Source organism: Pipistrellus hanaki (genome assembly GCF_964339955.1).
Source record: "Pipistrellus hanaki genome assembly, chromosome: 3".
In the NCBI taxonomy this organism is placed as follows: Eukaryota; Metazoa; Chordata; class Mammalia; order Chiroptera; family Vespertilionidae; genus Pipistrellus; species Pipistrellus hanaki.
The window spans coordinates 180,944,865-180,960,454 of record NC_140505.1 but is presented as its reverse complement, the minus strand read 5'-3'; the positions used below and the strand labels follow the sequence as shown (position 1 = coordinate 180,960,454).

Here is a 15,590-nt window from a genome sequence, read left to right as displayed (position 1 = left end):
GCTGAATCTTGATGTCCAAACTCTGCCCCTTCCTCGTCTTCTGTCCTCCTGTCACTTCTCAGCCCCCAAACACGCGTGCTCCCCTCTCCCCAGGCCTGTGGAAACCTGAGAGAATGGGAAGGATGGAAACCACACACAAGTTGGGATGAGTGAGCTGGGTGGCAAGCAGCAGGGCCTCACCATGGCGTCAGAAACATCTGCCCAGAGGCACGGCGCCTTTCTGGGGTTGGCAGGAAACGCATCTCAGGTGACGCAAGCTGTGACTCGGCCTCAGAGGATGAAATGGGGCTTGCTCTGGACGATTGGGTGGGAGTCCTGTTCCCATCGGGACCTCATTTCATCTTGACAAACATCTCACAAGGTGACGTCTATTTGGTCTCCTCTGTATGTCACAAAACGAAGGATCACGCACATGAGGTCACTTACTCGCCGGAGTCACTCAGCTAAATAGTAGGACAGGGCTGAGGTTCAGACTCACATCTGTCTGATTCCAAGTGCAGGGCTCTGGCTCTCCCTAGGGCCAGGCTCCTGCATGCATGTACTTCCCCCCGGGAAACATTTCACAGGAGGTACCGAGTCCATAGCATTCGTCTACGGGAGCCCTCTTGAGATTAAATGGGTCTTTGGAGGGCTAACCAGGGCAGAGACCCTGAAAACAGCACGGTCTCCTAGAGAGAGCATTTGAAGGTTACAAGACAGGCCCCAAGGCTGGAGTTTTGACTGCCATCCACTCGTGAATGGGGAACTGAGCGCACTTAAAACTCCTTCGGGGGAAGAGAAAAAGCGAGGGGAGACATGCCATCCACGTGGGGAAGTGATGTGTGTTCCTAGAGGCACCTGCAGCATTTGCATAAGAGGAGCAGCAGATAGCTCAAGTTTGCAAACATTTTATAGCACGTGGAGAGGGGTCGAGTTTCACATCTTTCCAGGAAGGTGGGCAGCTGCCATACATGTTGAGCAGTTCCAGCCACGCAGACTCCAGTGAAAAATGAGGCCGGGCAACCCTAGAAAGAGTAATAAAGATGATGAATGGGAAGGTTGATGTTGGAAGATTAGGATGGAACGAGGAAGGGAGAAGGGTGGCCTGTGAGGAGAAGATCTGAAATCTAGAATTACCACCTCCCAGCCAGACCTCTCTGTACTGCAGGCCAGGGCCGGTTTAATTGCATTGCACAGCCCACGTCCAAGGGCTCTCGGAGTGTTATTGTGTGCACACCCCTGCGGCTGGGAAACCTAGGAGACACAGGATTAAGTACCAGGCAGCTGGCCTGTGCAGGGAGCCTGGCTTTTGGCACTGTGGTTCTGTGGCTCATACTGCAGAATCGCTCATTCCCCCAGCAAGCTCCGTGGAGTACCTACCTACCCACTGTGGCCGGGCTGTAGGCTGATGTTGGGTTCCTTACCCCCTCTTGACCAAGTGTCCTCATCAGAGAAAGCTGGGAAGTAATCACCACTTTAGATGTAAAGATTAGAAGGGTGATAACGTGCCCAACCGGCATGGTTGAGCATCAACCTATGAACCAGGGGGTCGTGGTTCGATTCCTGGTCAGGCACATGCCCAGGTTGCAGGCTTGATCCCCAGTGTGGGGCATGCAGGAGGCAGCTGATCAATGATTCTCTCTCACCATTGATGTTTCTCTCTCTCTCTCTCTCTCTCTCTCTCTCTCTCTCTCTCTCTCTCTCTCCCCCCACCCCTCTCACTTCCTTTCTGACATCAATAAAAATACATATATTTTTTAAAGGGCAGGATGAAGTGAAGCAGCTAGTATCGGGCTATGAGACATGTTGTGCCTCTAGCATTCTTACTAATTATTCCCATTCTCTCAGAATAGTTGGCAGTTGGCTGCTGGGTAAAACGTGTAGTAAGGGCTTTTCTTCCCATTCGTCCCGCTGCTCCCTTGTCAGAGGCAGGAAGTGAGGACCCCGTCCCACGGCTCCCATCCCACCAGCAGGAAGTGGGGCCTCAAACTAGAAAGGGGCTTACCGGAGGTTATGTGTTGGTTAGTTGCCCAACATCGTGTACCCCAAATACTGTGCTAGAGAATGACGTGCTCAGCCGAGGGGACTTTGGGTCATTGAAGTTGTAGTATTTTGGCCTTCCTCAACACTCACCCATTCTTTGCTCATTTGGTAATTGTCAGAGCTTCACTCCTCTGGGGGTTCCTGATGGAAGGGACCCCTCGCTGGCTTTGTTCATGTGGCTGACCAAGTTCAGAGGCTGAGATTCTTGGAAACATAAGCAAGAACCCTAGGAGGAGCATGATGGTTCTGAAAGTTTACCCTACAGCAACAGCTTTGGGTCTATGTATCCAAACTGTGTTCTAACAGAACTGCTCATGGGGTTTGTTTAAAACTGAGGTGAACTGAGTGGGGAGGAGAGGGAGTCCTGTGTACTATACCAGCGGTCGGCAACTTTGCTACGGTTTGCCACTCTCTTGACTAACGAGTTTGCCAACCACTATACTATACTGTCTTATTTATACCAAATACCGTATTAGGAAGCCTGCAGCGTGCATACCTGATGGATTTTGTGGATCCCCAGCATTTCCCACACATACGTATTCTATGTCAACACACAGCACAGGGACACCTGTGGGACAGGCTCTTCCGAAGCCACTGTACGAAGCAGTCCCTGGACAGCCTGGGCTCTGTTCAGAAAAAAAGAGGATTTGAGCGAGGAAAGCATAAGTTAAGCAGCATTTGGTGGCTTGGACCTCAAATCTCTGCCATTTCTGGGTATGTAGAAATGAGGGCTTTCTTAGGTATCACATCCTTTTCCCCACAAAATCCCAGAGCAACAGAAACCACTTCATGCATTTCTTTTCTAAAAGCTCTATCGATATCACAGGTTCTTTCTAAAAGTAATTACTATCCCATCTGCCACTTGTACGTGGAAAGAGCAAATTAGAGGTGTGTATTTTTCCCAAAAAAAGTGTGAGACCCATACCACTGAGAACCATTTTTTTTTTTCCCTAAAAGCATTCATGAGTAAATCATCTTCTCCAACACCACCTACTGAAAGTCCTTAGCTGTGAATTAATGAGGGGAGCTCTGTGCTGCAGAAGTTCCAGGTCATTCCTCGTGTCCTTGGGAAGTATTGTAAACATTCTATGATGCTTCCAGTCTTACCTTTGCAAAATGGACCAAATCAGTGACATCCAAGGCTACGTGTGCCAGCTGGCTTCCAGTGCTCCAGGGCAATCCTGGAAAGGAATTCAATCCGGGGTGCTCAATCGGGAACCTTACCTGGCATCCTTTCCTTATGCCAATTAAAGCTACAGTACCTTCGCCGACGACACGTACGCACTTTCCATAAAACGTAACCGTCATCCACATGGGAATTAACTGCTTGGGCTATAACTTCGCCAGAACACCCCTCCTTTAGTGCTCCCTGAAACATCACTTGTTGCATATTTCATTATCCAAACCAAACCTTGTAAATAGGCTAAGCTGACACGTGTCAAAGTCCCGGGCACTTCGATTGAACTCAGTTGTACTTTGTTCTAATACCAAACAGTGTCCTTGGGCCTTGCGCATTTTTTCCTCTCAGACTCTTCCGGTCATATTTGCTGACCAAGGAATTTACTTTGTTTCATTATCGGAGTATCTCTTGTGCGTTCTCCAGCCATTTTTTTTGCCAAGGCAGGCAAAACAAGCATTTCCTTTATTGCATTTTATTATCTTTCATTTTTATGTATGAAATCTCCAAAGAGACTGCAAACCTCTTCTTGTGGGGTTTAGTGAACTGTCAAGTTCAGGATTATCACAAGACTTGAAACATCACCCAGGAGCTGGGAGGCTTGGCTTCACATCCCAGCTGCTCTGGTTTTAAATGGCTTCTACCCGTTCATCTTTGCATCACATTAAGTGCCATCTGAAGGCACAGCACACACGCGGGCGAGGTTCTTCCTTGACGATGGAGGTTGTAAATCCATATCTGAAATAGTCTTGAGAGGCTACATTCTTTTACAAGCTTCTTATAAGATCTAATTAGTGGGCATTCCTGGACTTGGTGAAGGAGGGAGGAAGAGCTCGTGGGAACAGAACTAGCTCAGCTATTTGCTCGCTAGTTACGTGAGGTGGTGTTCGCAACCTGTCATGGCTTCATAGGATGCCTTTTTTGTAAATGTAAGCTCGCATTTGGAAGAATGTAGACTTATAGAAAAGTTGTAAACATGATATTGAGAGTCCCATGTCCCCCTCATCCAATTTTAGTTTCCCCTAATGTTAATATCACATGTAAAATGCTCAACACGTACTGACAAACCAAACAAAATGAAACAGCCTCATAGACACAGAGAACAAACTGACAGCTACGGGGGGGGGGGGGGGGGGGGGGGGGGGGGGGGCTGGGTGAAAAAGGTGAAAGGATTGACCACAAACTGCAAGGCTGCTGCTGCTGTTCCCCATGAGGGATGGTTTCCATGATTTAGACAACTTCATGCAGGCCACCCAGCAGGTCAGAGCTGGGCCTGGTGTGTAGGCCTGTCTGCTGGTTCCTCTCTACCATGCATCGTGATCCTGAAGATGACAAGGAAAGGGACTTGGGAGACGTATCCTTCTCTTGAAATACTCAATGAGCAGAGAACAGAGGGAGCTGAAACTCCTTGGAGAGAAAAGGACACGCTGTCTGGCCCTGAGACAAAGAGAAGGGGAATCTGTTTCTCCTCCCTGCAGCCCCCTCCACAGGACTGAGATAACTGACTTGCTGTAGACAGGCAGGATGTGAGGATTATTGAGAAAGAAATCATCATGATTTTCGATCTTGCACCAAAGGGCAGTTATAGAATACTAAGGACCTGCTGGGCACGGCGGCACACAGGATGAATGGTCAGCCATGCTCCCTGCCCACCCAGAGGCTCACATTCCAGGGACACCAGGTGTGAGCCTGTAAATAAATCATTACAACAGTGTGCAACAAGCTCTGTAAGAAGGTCAAATGCAAATGTCTGGGGCACTGAGGAAGGACCCAGCAGCTGCTTGGGATGCTGACAGTAAGGATCTGATGACCCTATTTGTAGAGGCTGAAAAAGAAATAGAGGGTTTGCATGTCTTAGTCTGGAACTCTGGAGCTATAGACATTGGTTAGTCAGCAGTATAGTCTCTCCCTCGTAGTCACATGATGGCTGCCATGATTCCAGCCATCACATCTCTGTTTACCACAGAAAGGTGAATGGGGTGGGAGGAGGATGGCATCTTATTCATTATTAGGAAATCCAATATATGCTTTCTCATGTATCTTTTTTGGGCACTGTTAGATCATCACATTGCCACCATAGCTGCAAGGGAGTCTGGGAAATCAGCAAGTAGGATCATCATGATTAGCTTAGATCATAAATGGATCGTGAGCCATTCCCAGGGGCTGGGGTCATTGTAACTATGAAGGAAATTAATGTTCTGTTTGAAATGAAGGATGGGGTGGAGAGAGAGACATACCAGCAGGCAACCTTTGGCCACTTGTGGTCCTGGAAACAAGAAGTGCGTTTGAGCTCAGCAATAAAGGGTGAGCAGACATTCAGGTGGTAGAGAAGAAATAAAAATATTCTAAGAGGGAAAACTTGTGCAAAGGCACTGAATTATGAAAGGCGGGTTCCGGAAACACCAGGAAGTTTGCTAGCCTTAGAGGTAGAGTTGGAATCAGGTGGGAGCCCATTTGCCCGTCTAAGGAGAATAGATGTTCTTCTATGGATTGTAGAAAGTCCATGGGGTCTTGAGACAAACACCCATCCTCCAGACACCTCTTAGCTCAGTAACTTGGAAGACATAAAGCTGTGTTCTTACTCACCTGGCATTTGCACACAGACTGGATTCTAAGCACTGAAGAAGCTGACACTTTGGCTGAACTCTTCCCGTAGCCTGCCCTTGTACCTCAGTCTTGTTTCTAAAAATGCTTTTTCTTGAGCCCTTGGTGGGTAATAGAATTTCTCGTTTCTCCTTTAAGCTTGTGGACTTCCGCTGATTACCCAAATGTTTCCTGGATGGTAATCAATTTCTGATCATTTCTCTGGCTGCTGCAGGTGGACTCCAAGTCCGCACATGCACCCAGCCATCACCGATAGATCAGAGCCAACTAAATCACAGCCATGGGGTCCCTGGTGCCGGGCAGTGTCTATAGCCCACCTGGCACACAACCTGGGTGCCTTCCTCTCTGCTTCCTGCCGAGCTGAGGGTTCAGCATGTGTTACCTGCAGCCCCAGTGTCCCAGGAATGCCTAGGCTCCCTAAGTTTGGCAGGAAAAAGTGGGTTTTCGTTCTGATCCCGTAATTTTCTGTGCATCTCAGGTCCGTTTATATAAACAGAGCTTCTCAATGGTTGCAGACATGGGAGAAATAAGAGGAATAGACTCTTAACCTGTTAACCGAGCAGGACCTATAAATATGTCAAACATAAACAATATCGAGAACGGGTAGGACATATGAATATGTCCTTGAAATATATGTTGCGCCCTGAGAGGGAGGGTATATATTTTTTGTAATCTTTATAATTGTTTGTAAAATTTATAATTTTTTAATTCGATGTTTCCATTGTTTTGTTGGTATTCTTTTCTATTTGTTTGTAATTTTGTATTTTCCTTTGTGCTTTATATATAAATAAATGAAAAAATATATATATTTCATTTATTTTAATTAAGTATAAATAAATAAAAATAATAATATAAAATTACGTCCTCTGGGCGTGACGTACTGACACATCCTAGTGAAAGAGTACACGCCCGTTGCAGGTTGCGTAATTAAAAAGGGAACTCCCCAGTTAACAGGTTAATTTCTGCCTCCTTGGGTTCAAAGTCTGGCTATCCACCATCCAGCTGTGTGACGGGGGGACATCTGCTGAATTTGCTTCCCCTGTAAAATAGCATTAAGGTGCATACATGCCACTGAGAGTGTTGAATAAAGAACCAGTGAGCTGGGACAAGTGTTCAGAGCCCTGCTTGGCACATAGCAAGCCTCCAATGTATGTTAGCTGCTAATAGTAATTATTGTTACTGTGCTGATGGGCCTCAGCCAGTGGAATAAGTTATGATGGGTTTTCACACCACCCGTTTTGGAGACTCACTTATCTTTGCCAGCTCCTTGCAAAAATCTGTTTTGGGTACATTCTCCCTTGTCATTCCATCTCCAAAGCTTGTCATTGAAGGTCACCTGCCACCAGCTCGTTGCCCCCAGGTCAGCAGTGATGGGTGACTGTGTCCCTTCCAGGAGCCAGGAAATGACATTTCTCAGTCGTCAGACCAGCGCTGATCTAAATCATCAGAAGGGTGATTCTGAGTTGACTTTCAGAGGCAGGCAAATAGCTTCGTGGAAGGAGCCATGGCCTGGGAGATGGATGGTGGGCCCAGCTGCTCCCCCTGCTGTGTGACCTTAGGCAAGTCACTGTACCCCTCTGGGCCATGGCTTTTCCCCCCTTGAATTGGCCTGGCCCAGAGTCAGGACCAGCCTCTCTCTGACATCTCGTTAAAAGCATGTGGCATATTTGTGCTTTCATACGGACAGTTACTTCCTGTTTTCCGAGTTCATCTCTGTGTTCATCTCTGTGTGGTGCAGAGTCACACTAATATTTGTTGAGTGAATGATGTGGTAGAAAGAGAAATATTTGGAAGCAAGACAGACCTGATTTTGTTTTAGAAATGGCTCCTTCACCGTCAGATCCGGCATGTCCTGGTGCTCGCCTGTGCCAGGCACGACGTACTTCATTCACATAGCAGTGATTTTCCCAGCACTCCATGGGGCAGTGTACCCATCCCTCCCAGCTGGAGGCGGAAACCACACCAATTATTTGAATAAGGAATTGGACCTTTAAGAATGATAACTAGATGCAGGGTGTTTGCTTAGTAACTAGAAGAGCAAAAATAGAAAGTTGCAGGGAACAGATACCACCCGCAGGAGGAATAGAGGTGGTGATTATTGGAATACTGTCACCTGGGGCTGGACCCCAGCCCTGGGTGGAGTCAGCAGCCAATGCCCAAGGTAGCTACAGGATGGAGACAGGAGGAGGGGGTGTTGGAAAAACTGCAAACATGGATTTCGCTGTGCTGAAGGAAAGAAGCTCCACTGCTGGTGTGAGGAAAGGGGGTGGCGTGTCACTCACAGGAACAGGGAGCCTCAGGAAGGAGCGAGTTCCTTCCTTCTCCTCCTGCCTCAGTCTCCCTCCCTTGGCCCCTGTTGGCAGCGCCTAACAGAGCAGCTGGCAAAGCAGGGACAGGGTTTGCCGGGTCCCAGCTTCCATTAGTCAACAGAGTCAAATTTCAACAGTACAATATCCCCTTTCTTCACACCAGCATTGGCGAGCTTCCTTCCCCATTATTCCAAAGCAGGTTGGGGCCGAGAGGTGAAATATCGTACACACTGGCATATGCAGGAGCTGTTGCTATTCCCATTTCACAGGTGGGGAAACTGAGGCACGGGGAGATGAAGTAACTTGTTCAAGATTAAATGAGTCCCTAGAGCAGAGCCAGGATTTGAAGCCAGCAATCTGGCCTCAACCACTCTACCATAAACATTCAATGAATGAATAAGCGGTTGGATGAATGGACGAGTGAATGGATGAATGGATGGGCAAGCACAGAAATAATGCATCCCCAGTGCCCCGCCCGGCCTGACCGCCTCCTCGTGCCCTGCCAGGTCATCCACTGGAACTCCCCCAAGAAGCTCCGGGTGAAGAACAAGCACGTGGAGTTCTTCCGCAACCTCTACCTGACCTTCCTGGAGTACGACGGCAACCTGCTGCGGCGGGAGCTGTTCGGCTGCCCCAGCGAAGCCGATGTCAACAGTGAGAACGTGAGTGGCTCCGGGGTCGGCGGCGGGGGTGGGGGGCGGCTTCTCCGCGGGTCTGCGGGGACCTCCAGCAGGCCGAGCTGTGCGCCAGGCTCTGGGCTCGCCCGGGAGGAACGAGATGCCATCACTGCCCCGGGGGTTCCCTGTCTGGTGGGGGAGACGGGCAGTTAGGGCAAAAGCTTTTCATTTTGATGTAGTCCCATTTGTTTATTTTCTCCTTATTTTCTATTGCCCTAAGAGCTGAATTGGTAAAGATATTGCTACAACATATGTCTGACATTTTGCTGCCTATGGAGTCTTCTAAGCTTTTTATGGTTTCCTGTCTTACATTTAAGTCCTTTAGCCATTTTGAGTTTATTTTTGTGTATGGTATAAGTTGGTGGTCTAGTTTTTTTTTTGTTTGTTTGTTTGTTTGTTTTTGCATGTATCTGACTAATTTTCCCAGCACCATTTATTGAAAGAGACTGTCTTGACTCCATTGTATGTTCATACCTCCTTTGTCAAATATTACTTGAGCATAATGGCTTGGGTCTATTTCTGGGTTCCCTGTTCTGCTCCGTTGGTCTATATGTCTGTTCTTATGCCAGTACTAGGCAGTGTTGAGAACAGTGGCTTTGTAGTATAGCTTGATATCTGGTAGTGTGATTCCTCCAACTTTGTTCTTCTTCCTCAGGATTACTGAAGCTATTCCGGGTCTTTTTTTTATTATTATTATTCCTGATGAATTTTTGGAGAGTTCTAGGTCTGTGAAATATGCCATTGGTATTTTAATGGGGAGTGCATTGAATCTATAAATTGCTTTGGGTAGTATGGACATTTTAATGATGTTGATTCTACCAGTCCATGAACACGGTATACCATAATTCTAGTTTTTCCTTCAGTTCTCTACTCAAGTCAGTATTTGTCATTCTCTCAATATTTGAGTACCCATTCAGCACTGTATTCCAAATGCTAAGTAAAAATGTTCCCCTGCCTCTTTTTCTTTTTTCCTTCACGGAACAGGCTCAAATAAAAAGCCTTGCAGCATTAAAGCTAGTGGTTAATCATGGCATCGCGGGTTCCCCTTTCGGTCAGTGTCTTAGGAAGCGGGACTATCTTTATAAGTGACCCACTAGCTTTTCCTACCATCAGCCTCCCCTGAGATCACGGGGTCAGAGGGGTGCGGGGAGAGTCCCCCGTGGTCCTCAAAAAGCATGTGTGAATGCCGGCATCTGCCAGGCACTGCGCAGGGCCCTGGGTTGAAATTAGAGGCTCACCCAGTCCTGTATCAAGTGTTAGAGATGCCTAAAGCATTGTCTCCCAGACTCAGAGAGGACCCGGAACCAGCGAGCGGTCCCCCCAGTATTCTGGCCCTCGACGCTGCGGGAGCCACACTTGCCACCTTTGCAGTTCCTTCTGCATCCGTCCCAGGCTCACTCCACCCACCCGGGGCCTCTGTGCTGGCTGTCCCACTGCCCAGACCACCCTGCCCCTCGGTGTATGAGCATCTCCGATGGGGCATCTTCAAAAACGTCCCCTGACCCTCCTCAGCCTCCAGGAGCCCATGGCCACTCTGTGTTGCACCCTGTTTCTTTTCCATTCGAATATATGTACCGTCCGCCAGAATTGGCTCCATGGGCTTACTTCCTAGTTTTTTCCCAAATCTAAGACCAGAATAGGATTATTCTGGTTAGATGAGAGACATTGCCTGTTCTGCTCACCTCTGTGGTGCCCTCCCTGCAAGGGGAGCAGGCTCAGCCGTGTAAATCCACCGAACGGCTTTCGTCTCGGTCAGATTCCAGTTGAGTGTGGAGAATGGAATGGGGAGGCCATTTAGACACTGTTGCCGTATCCCAGGCAAAACGATGACAGTGGGGCTGAGACCGAGGCTGGCAGGGGGACAGAGAGCACAGACAGATTGCTTTGTGGGCACTAAGGACGGGAGCAGGGCTGTCTGGCCCTCATGAAGCAAAACAGCAGGTCCCTGCGCCCTCTCGCTGCCTCTCGCGAGCAGGGCTGGGCAAGGAGAGGGTCTGGTCATTGCACCCTGGACGCGCATCTGGAGGCGCCCACTCCTGGTCCTTAACAGCATGTCAAGTGTCATGTGCAAACACAGCCAGAGGGAAAGGGCACAAGCTTGGATCCGGCCCAAAGCGGACGCTCCCAGCTCCGGGAAAGGAGGTCATTAGCACCCTGACAAGTATGCAGATGGTGGTAGTCTCGAGGGAAGGAAGTCCGGGACCTCTTCATGGGCCTGCAGATCAAGAAGAGAAAGGGCTCTGGTGGCGTTGTCTCAAGGCTCAATCAGCCGCTGGACCTGGAGTCATTCAAACAATCCCCATCTCAGGGCCAGGGACGCAGAGGGAGCATCGCAGATCAAGCCCGGCTCTCCCCGTGCGGGTCTAAGTGAGGGATGCAGACAAGTGGGGGTTGTCATCCAGTGCAATGAGTGCCCGGATGGCGGTGGTGCTTTGAGAGCACATGGGAAGGGCTTTGCATGCAGTAGGAGAGAGGGTGCATCAGGGAGGACTTCCTGGAGGAGGTGGGATTTGCAGGATGACTAAGGAGGTATAGAAAATGGACTCAGTGGGGAGGAGGGGCAGCACAGCAGAGAGGCCAGAGGTGTACAGGAGCATGGCACAGTCAGATCCGAATGAAGGCAATGTGAGAACATCAAGGGCTGCACGACTTTGGTTTTTTGCATTATTATCATTTCCTCAAAAGGGAGGTGATGGTGGTGATAAGATGGTGAACATGCTAGTCATCCCAGATCCCGCATTTAATAGTCACTTGACCTCAGAATGCTCTGGGCCTCAGGTTTGCCACCTGGAGAATTTGCACAGGGGTGCCTTTGCCGTAGCGTTTCACGGCTAATCTATGTTAAATCATCAAGAAAGAAGGACTCGGCTCAAGGAACACCCTGTTCCCTATGGTTGTTTTTATTTTACAAACCACAGTGCCCAGCCATCCGATGACGCTCTGTCGCTCTTCAGGTGGATTCAGGTTGTATTAACCTCTCTCCGAGGAAGGGTCTGCAGGGAGCAGAACCTGCAGGGTCGCTTAGAACCTGCCTCATAGCCTCTGAGGGCTGTCACGTCTGCCCGGGGTCAGACGGTCCCAGAAAGGTTTCCTGCCAACGAAGGGCCTGCGGTAGGAAGGAGAGGCCACTTGGTGGGCCTCGCTGCCAATAGAACAAGTAATTTCAGGAGGTCAGGGGCTTCGTCTCTTCCGTGTGGAGCTCAGGTGTCCGTGTGACGGGGAAGAGATCAGGCTCCAACGGTGGTTGGTACGACAGTCGCCTACAGGGCACGGACACTCCTGTCCACCCTGGCACACCCACTGTCCCCCCTCTGGAGCCAGTCACTTCATCTGTGTGATGCAATGAACATCCGGCAGGCGGTAGTTGTTCTTATTTGCCCGAAATGGCCATTGAGGCTCGAATTCTATGCCTCACCTTCCTCTCCCTCCCCCTCAGCAGCCCAGCCCCGAAGCATTTCCAAGAAAGCCCAGGACTGCACTGAGCACAGGTGAATACTCACAGATACTCCGCGCCCCCTCATCCAGGCAAAAGCCCCTCGACAGCGCCCCTAACAGGCGTGCATCTGCTGGAATCCTCGCAAAGACGGGGAGCTCACCACCTCCAACAGCTGCCTCCCCGGCTGGAGGCTCCAGGTGCCACCCCCGCCTTCCCCGTGTTGTGCTAGAACCTTCCCTTCAGTGGGGAGTGCATTACGCTGAGCCTGTCCCCTGGGGCAAATAAGGACGCCTCCTGTTGCCCCCAGAGCCTGGCAGACAGCGTCACATGTTTCCATACAGCCTGTCTCCCTAAGCCCCATATTTATAGGGCGAAGCTTTCTCATCGGGAACGCCTGCCCCACCGACGGGGATGCTCCAGCTACAAGGAAGCTCTCCCTTTTAAATACAGAGCCTTAACCTGTACAGGCTGGAACCACTTGGGGTGGGACTCTTGCTAAATACATGCCCTTCCTTTGGCCACCAAGTTATACAGAACTCCATTTACAATGGCCAACGCCGGTGCCGCTGAGCAGGCCGAGGGGGGCGGGAGTCGGTCAGAGGGGGAAGACGCTGCTTATCCTGGCAGGAAATGGCCTCGCACTGCCTTCTGCTGGTTCTGCACATTCCTTCCTGACAGCTGTCATTTTCCCTCAGTCAGCCCCGGAGCCGCTCTTCTGCACACCTCTCCCTTCCCTTCCCACCCCTCCCTCCCCCGGCAGCCAAGGAAAGAGAAGCCCGGGGTATTGAAGTCAGAAAGGCCAATGGGAAAGAATGAGCCACTCTTTCATTCAAAGTTAAATGATCAAAGAGCAAATATCTAAAAAGTGTACCAAAGCAAGAGAGAGAGAGAGAGAGAGAGAGAGAGAGAGAGAGAGAGAGAGAGAGAGAGAGAAAGAGAGAGAGAGAGAGAGAGAGAGAGAGAGAGAGAGAGAGAGAGAGAGAACAAACAACGCCCAGTGAGGGCCTGCATTTATATGGAACTGGAAGTCCATAGGCAGTGAATGCAGACTTCCAGCTCCTGCATCCGCAGCAGACGTCACTAAGGAATGGAATGGCCCCACGCGTTCTCTGTGGGCTCTGGGCTCTGTCCACACCTCAGGGTCCTAGCCAGGCAGCACTCCAGGGACCCACTGCCAGTCTCCAAACAGGAACACGGGGATGCGGGAGCCTGTGGGCAGCCCGGCCCCCCACGTGAGCCCCTCTGGTCCCCTGCACTGGGACGCTGTCCTGTGCCCTGCCCAGACCTTCCTCTGCACCCGCTGGCTTTGACAATGGAGATTCCTGCAGAGCAAGAGAAAGGGAACCACAATTCCATCTCCGCCACCTTCCGGGGAGGTGGGCATCCGTCACACTGGACAGAGGAGAGGAGTTTCTTGCCCATGGGCCACGACTCTAAACTAGGCCACCTAACTCGAAGCCGAAAACCAGGACCCCACTTCCTAAGTGGGTGTTGCCCCATGTTTACAACGTACATAATAAATGCAACTCATCCTGCCATCCTCCTCACACTGATGCTCACAAGTTGCTGTTGTCTCCCTTTTATGGACGAAGATGTGGGAGCTCAGAACTGAAATCATGAAACAGGTTGGTGGTGGTCCCGGGACTGGTATTAACCTTGACCCATGGCCTTTCTATAAGCAAACAAAACACTCCCGGCCTATAACTGCCATTCCCGCCCCTCCCCCAGCGCTCCCGGCCCCGGAACTTCTTCATTGTTCTCCGTGGCACTCCCCACCTATCGGCGTATCACATTCCTGACGAATTTGTTTTGTGGGTCACATCTGCCTCCGAGTGAATGAAAGCTCTGTGACTCCGTGGGTTTTTATCCGCTTTTATTCATCACTGTGTTTTCATGCCTCCGAAAGCCTGCCTGGCACCTGCTGTGTGCTCAGCAGATCTTGTTCAACGCATGAACTATCACAGGCCCTTTTCTGGAAGCGTCTGTGGTGCACGAGGAAGTCCCCTTCACTCACAATCAGAAAACGCAGCCTGGGGACCAGATCTGTGGCCCTGGGCATCCCTTTCACCTCTACAAGCCTCAGTTTCTTCGCCTATAAAATGGTCACAAATAGACCCAGGCCAGGTGGTTGGAGGGTTGAAGGGGTTAAGGAATGCAACATGCTGAGGGGGAAGGGGGGAGGGTGGAGAGGGGAAATGGCCAGGAAGCTTTTCCCAGACCTGCCTTTCCACCCTCAGCCACCAGGGTGCGGGGCTACCTGTGGGGCCCCTGTCCCAGACACCAAGCCCATTAAGGAGAAAAGACAGCAGCATCACCATGGCTCAATTAGGAGTTAAAAATAAGACACATACAAACAGATTCCATAAACATTTCCCGGCACCACCATGCAGGCCGTGCCAGTAAACAGATGGCTCTGTGGAAACAGCTGTATCCCAGAGAAACCCCAGGGAAAAACCAGAATGCATTATCGCTCTCACATGTGAGCCGCGTGGCGCCAGCTCTTTCATCATGCTGTGGGCATCAGAGCCCGGTGGGCCGTGCCCAGAGCCCCACCACAGCTGCTGCCCGAGGCCGGCTGCCAGTGACCCCCCAGGCTTGTTCATTCCAGAGCCTGAAGGACCCCAGCATTTGCCGGGAGGCTGCGGGGCGGGGTGCAGGAGGAACCGGGGGGTTAAGCTTCTCAGTGGGTATGCCTGTGCCCCCTGCACACCATTGTGGCCTGTCTGCTTTGCTCTGTCCAGCTCCAGTGTGCACACCTCTCTCTACCACACCCTAGGTTCTGGTTGTAATAGTCCCAGCATGCAGGGCGCCCTCCTGGCCTTGCCCGCAGCCACCTGCCCTCCCTCCCTCTGGCTGGGTCTCCCTCCTCTTACCAGCTCCTTATGCAGAATGCAGTAGGACAGCTCTGGAGCAAGACTGACTCGCATAAAATCTTAGGAACAAAAACTGGGGGAGATTTCGGGCCGTTTACTTAAACTCTCTCCGCCTTGGTTTTCCCATCTGTAAAATGGGAATCATAGTCTACCCGATAGGCTTAAGGAGGACTCAAGAAGCTAAGTCAGGAGCTAGGTCAGTGACACATAACACATGCCCCCCCACCACCACCACCACCAACGCCCAAATTAAGTTTTATTTGTGTTATAAGCACCCAGTGTTATAATTACCAACTTGCTTATATGTTCCCCCACCCAGACTGTATGAACAACTAAAGTACAGAAACTGGGGTTCCTTCCCCGTTCTTAGCACAGGGCTTGGCATAAAGTAAGGGCCTATGACTTGTGTGTGAGGTACCAATTAATACTGATACTTGGGACCGGGATGGAGACCAGGCCTTGTGCTTCTTTATTTCCTCAGAGCCTAGTCAG

The 15,590-nt window shown here is 50.4% G+C and overlaps 1 protein-coding gene across 5 annotated transcripts in view; it reads left to right on the top strand.

Annotated features, from left to right (window-relative positions):
* LARGE1 (LARGE xylosyl- and glucuronyltransferase 1) overlaps window positions 1-15,590 on the top strand; it is a 384,477-nt gene that overhangs the window by 343,146 nt on the left and 25,741 nt on the right. For all 5 annotated transcript variants that reach the window (XM_084880160.1, XM_084880162.1, XM_084880159.1 and 2 more), the window contains one exon: window positions 8,619-8,774. In XM_084880160.1, the coding sequence (XP_084736286.1) occupies window positions 8,619-8,774 (156 nt within the window). The remainder of the gene's footprint in view (window positions 1-8,618; window positions 8,775-15,590) is intronic.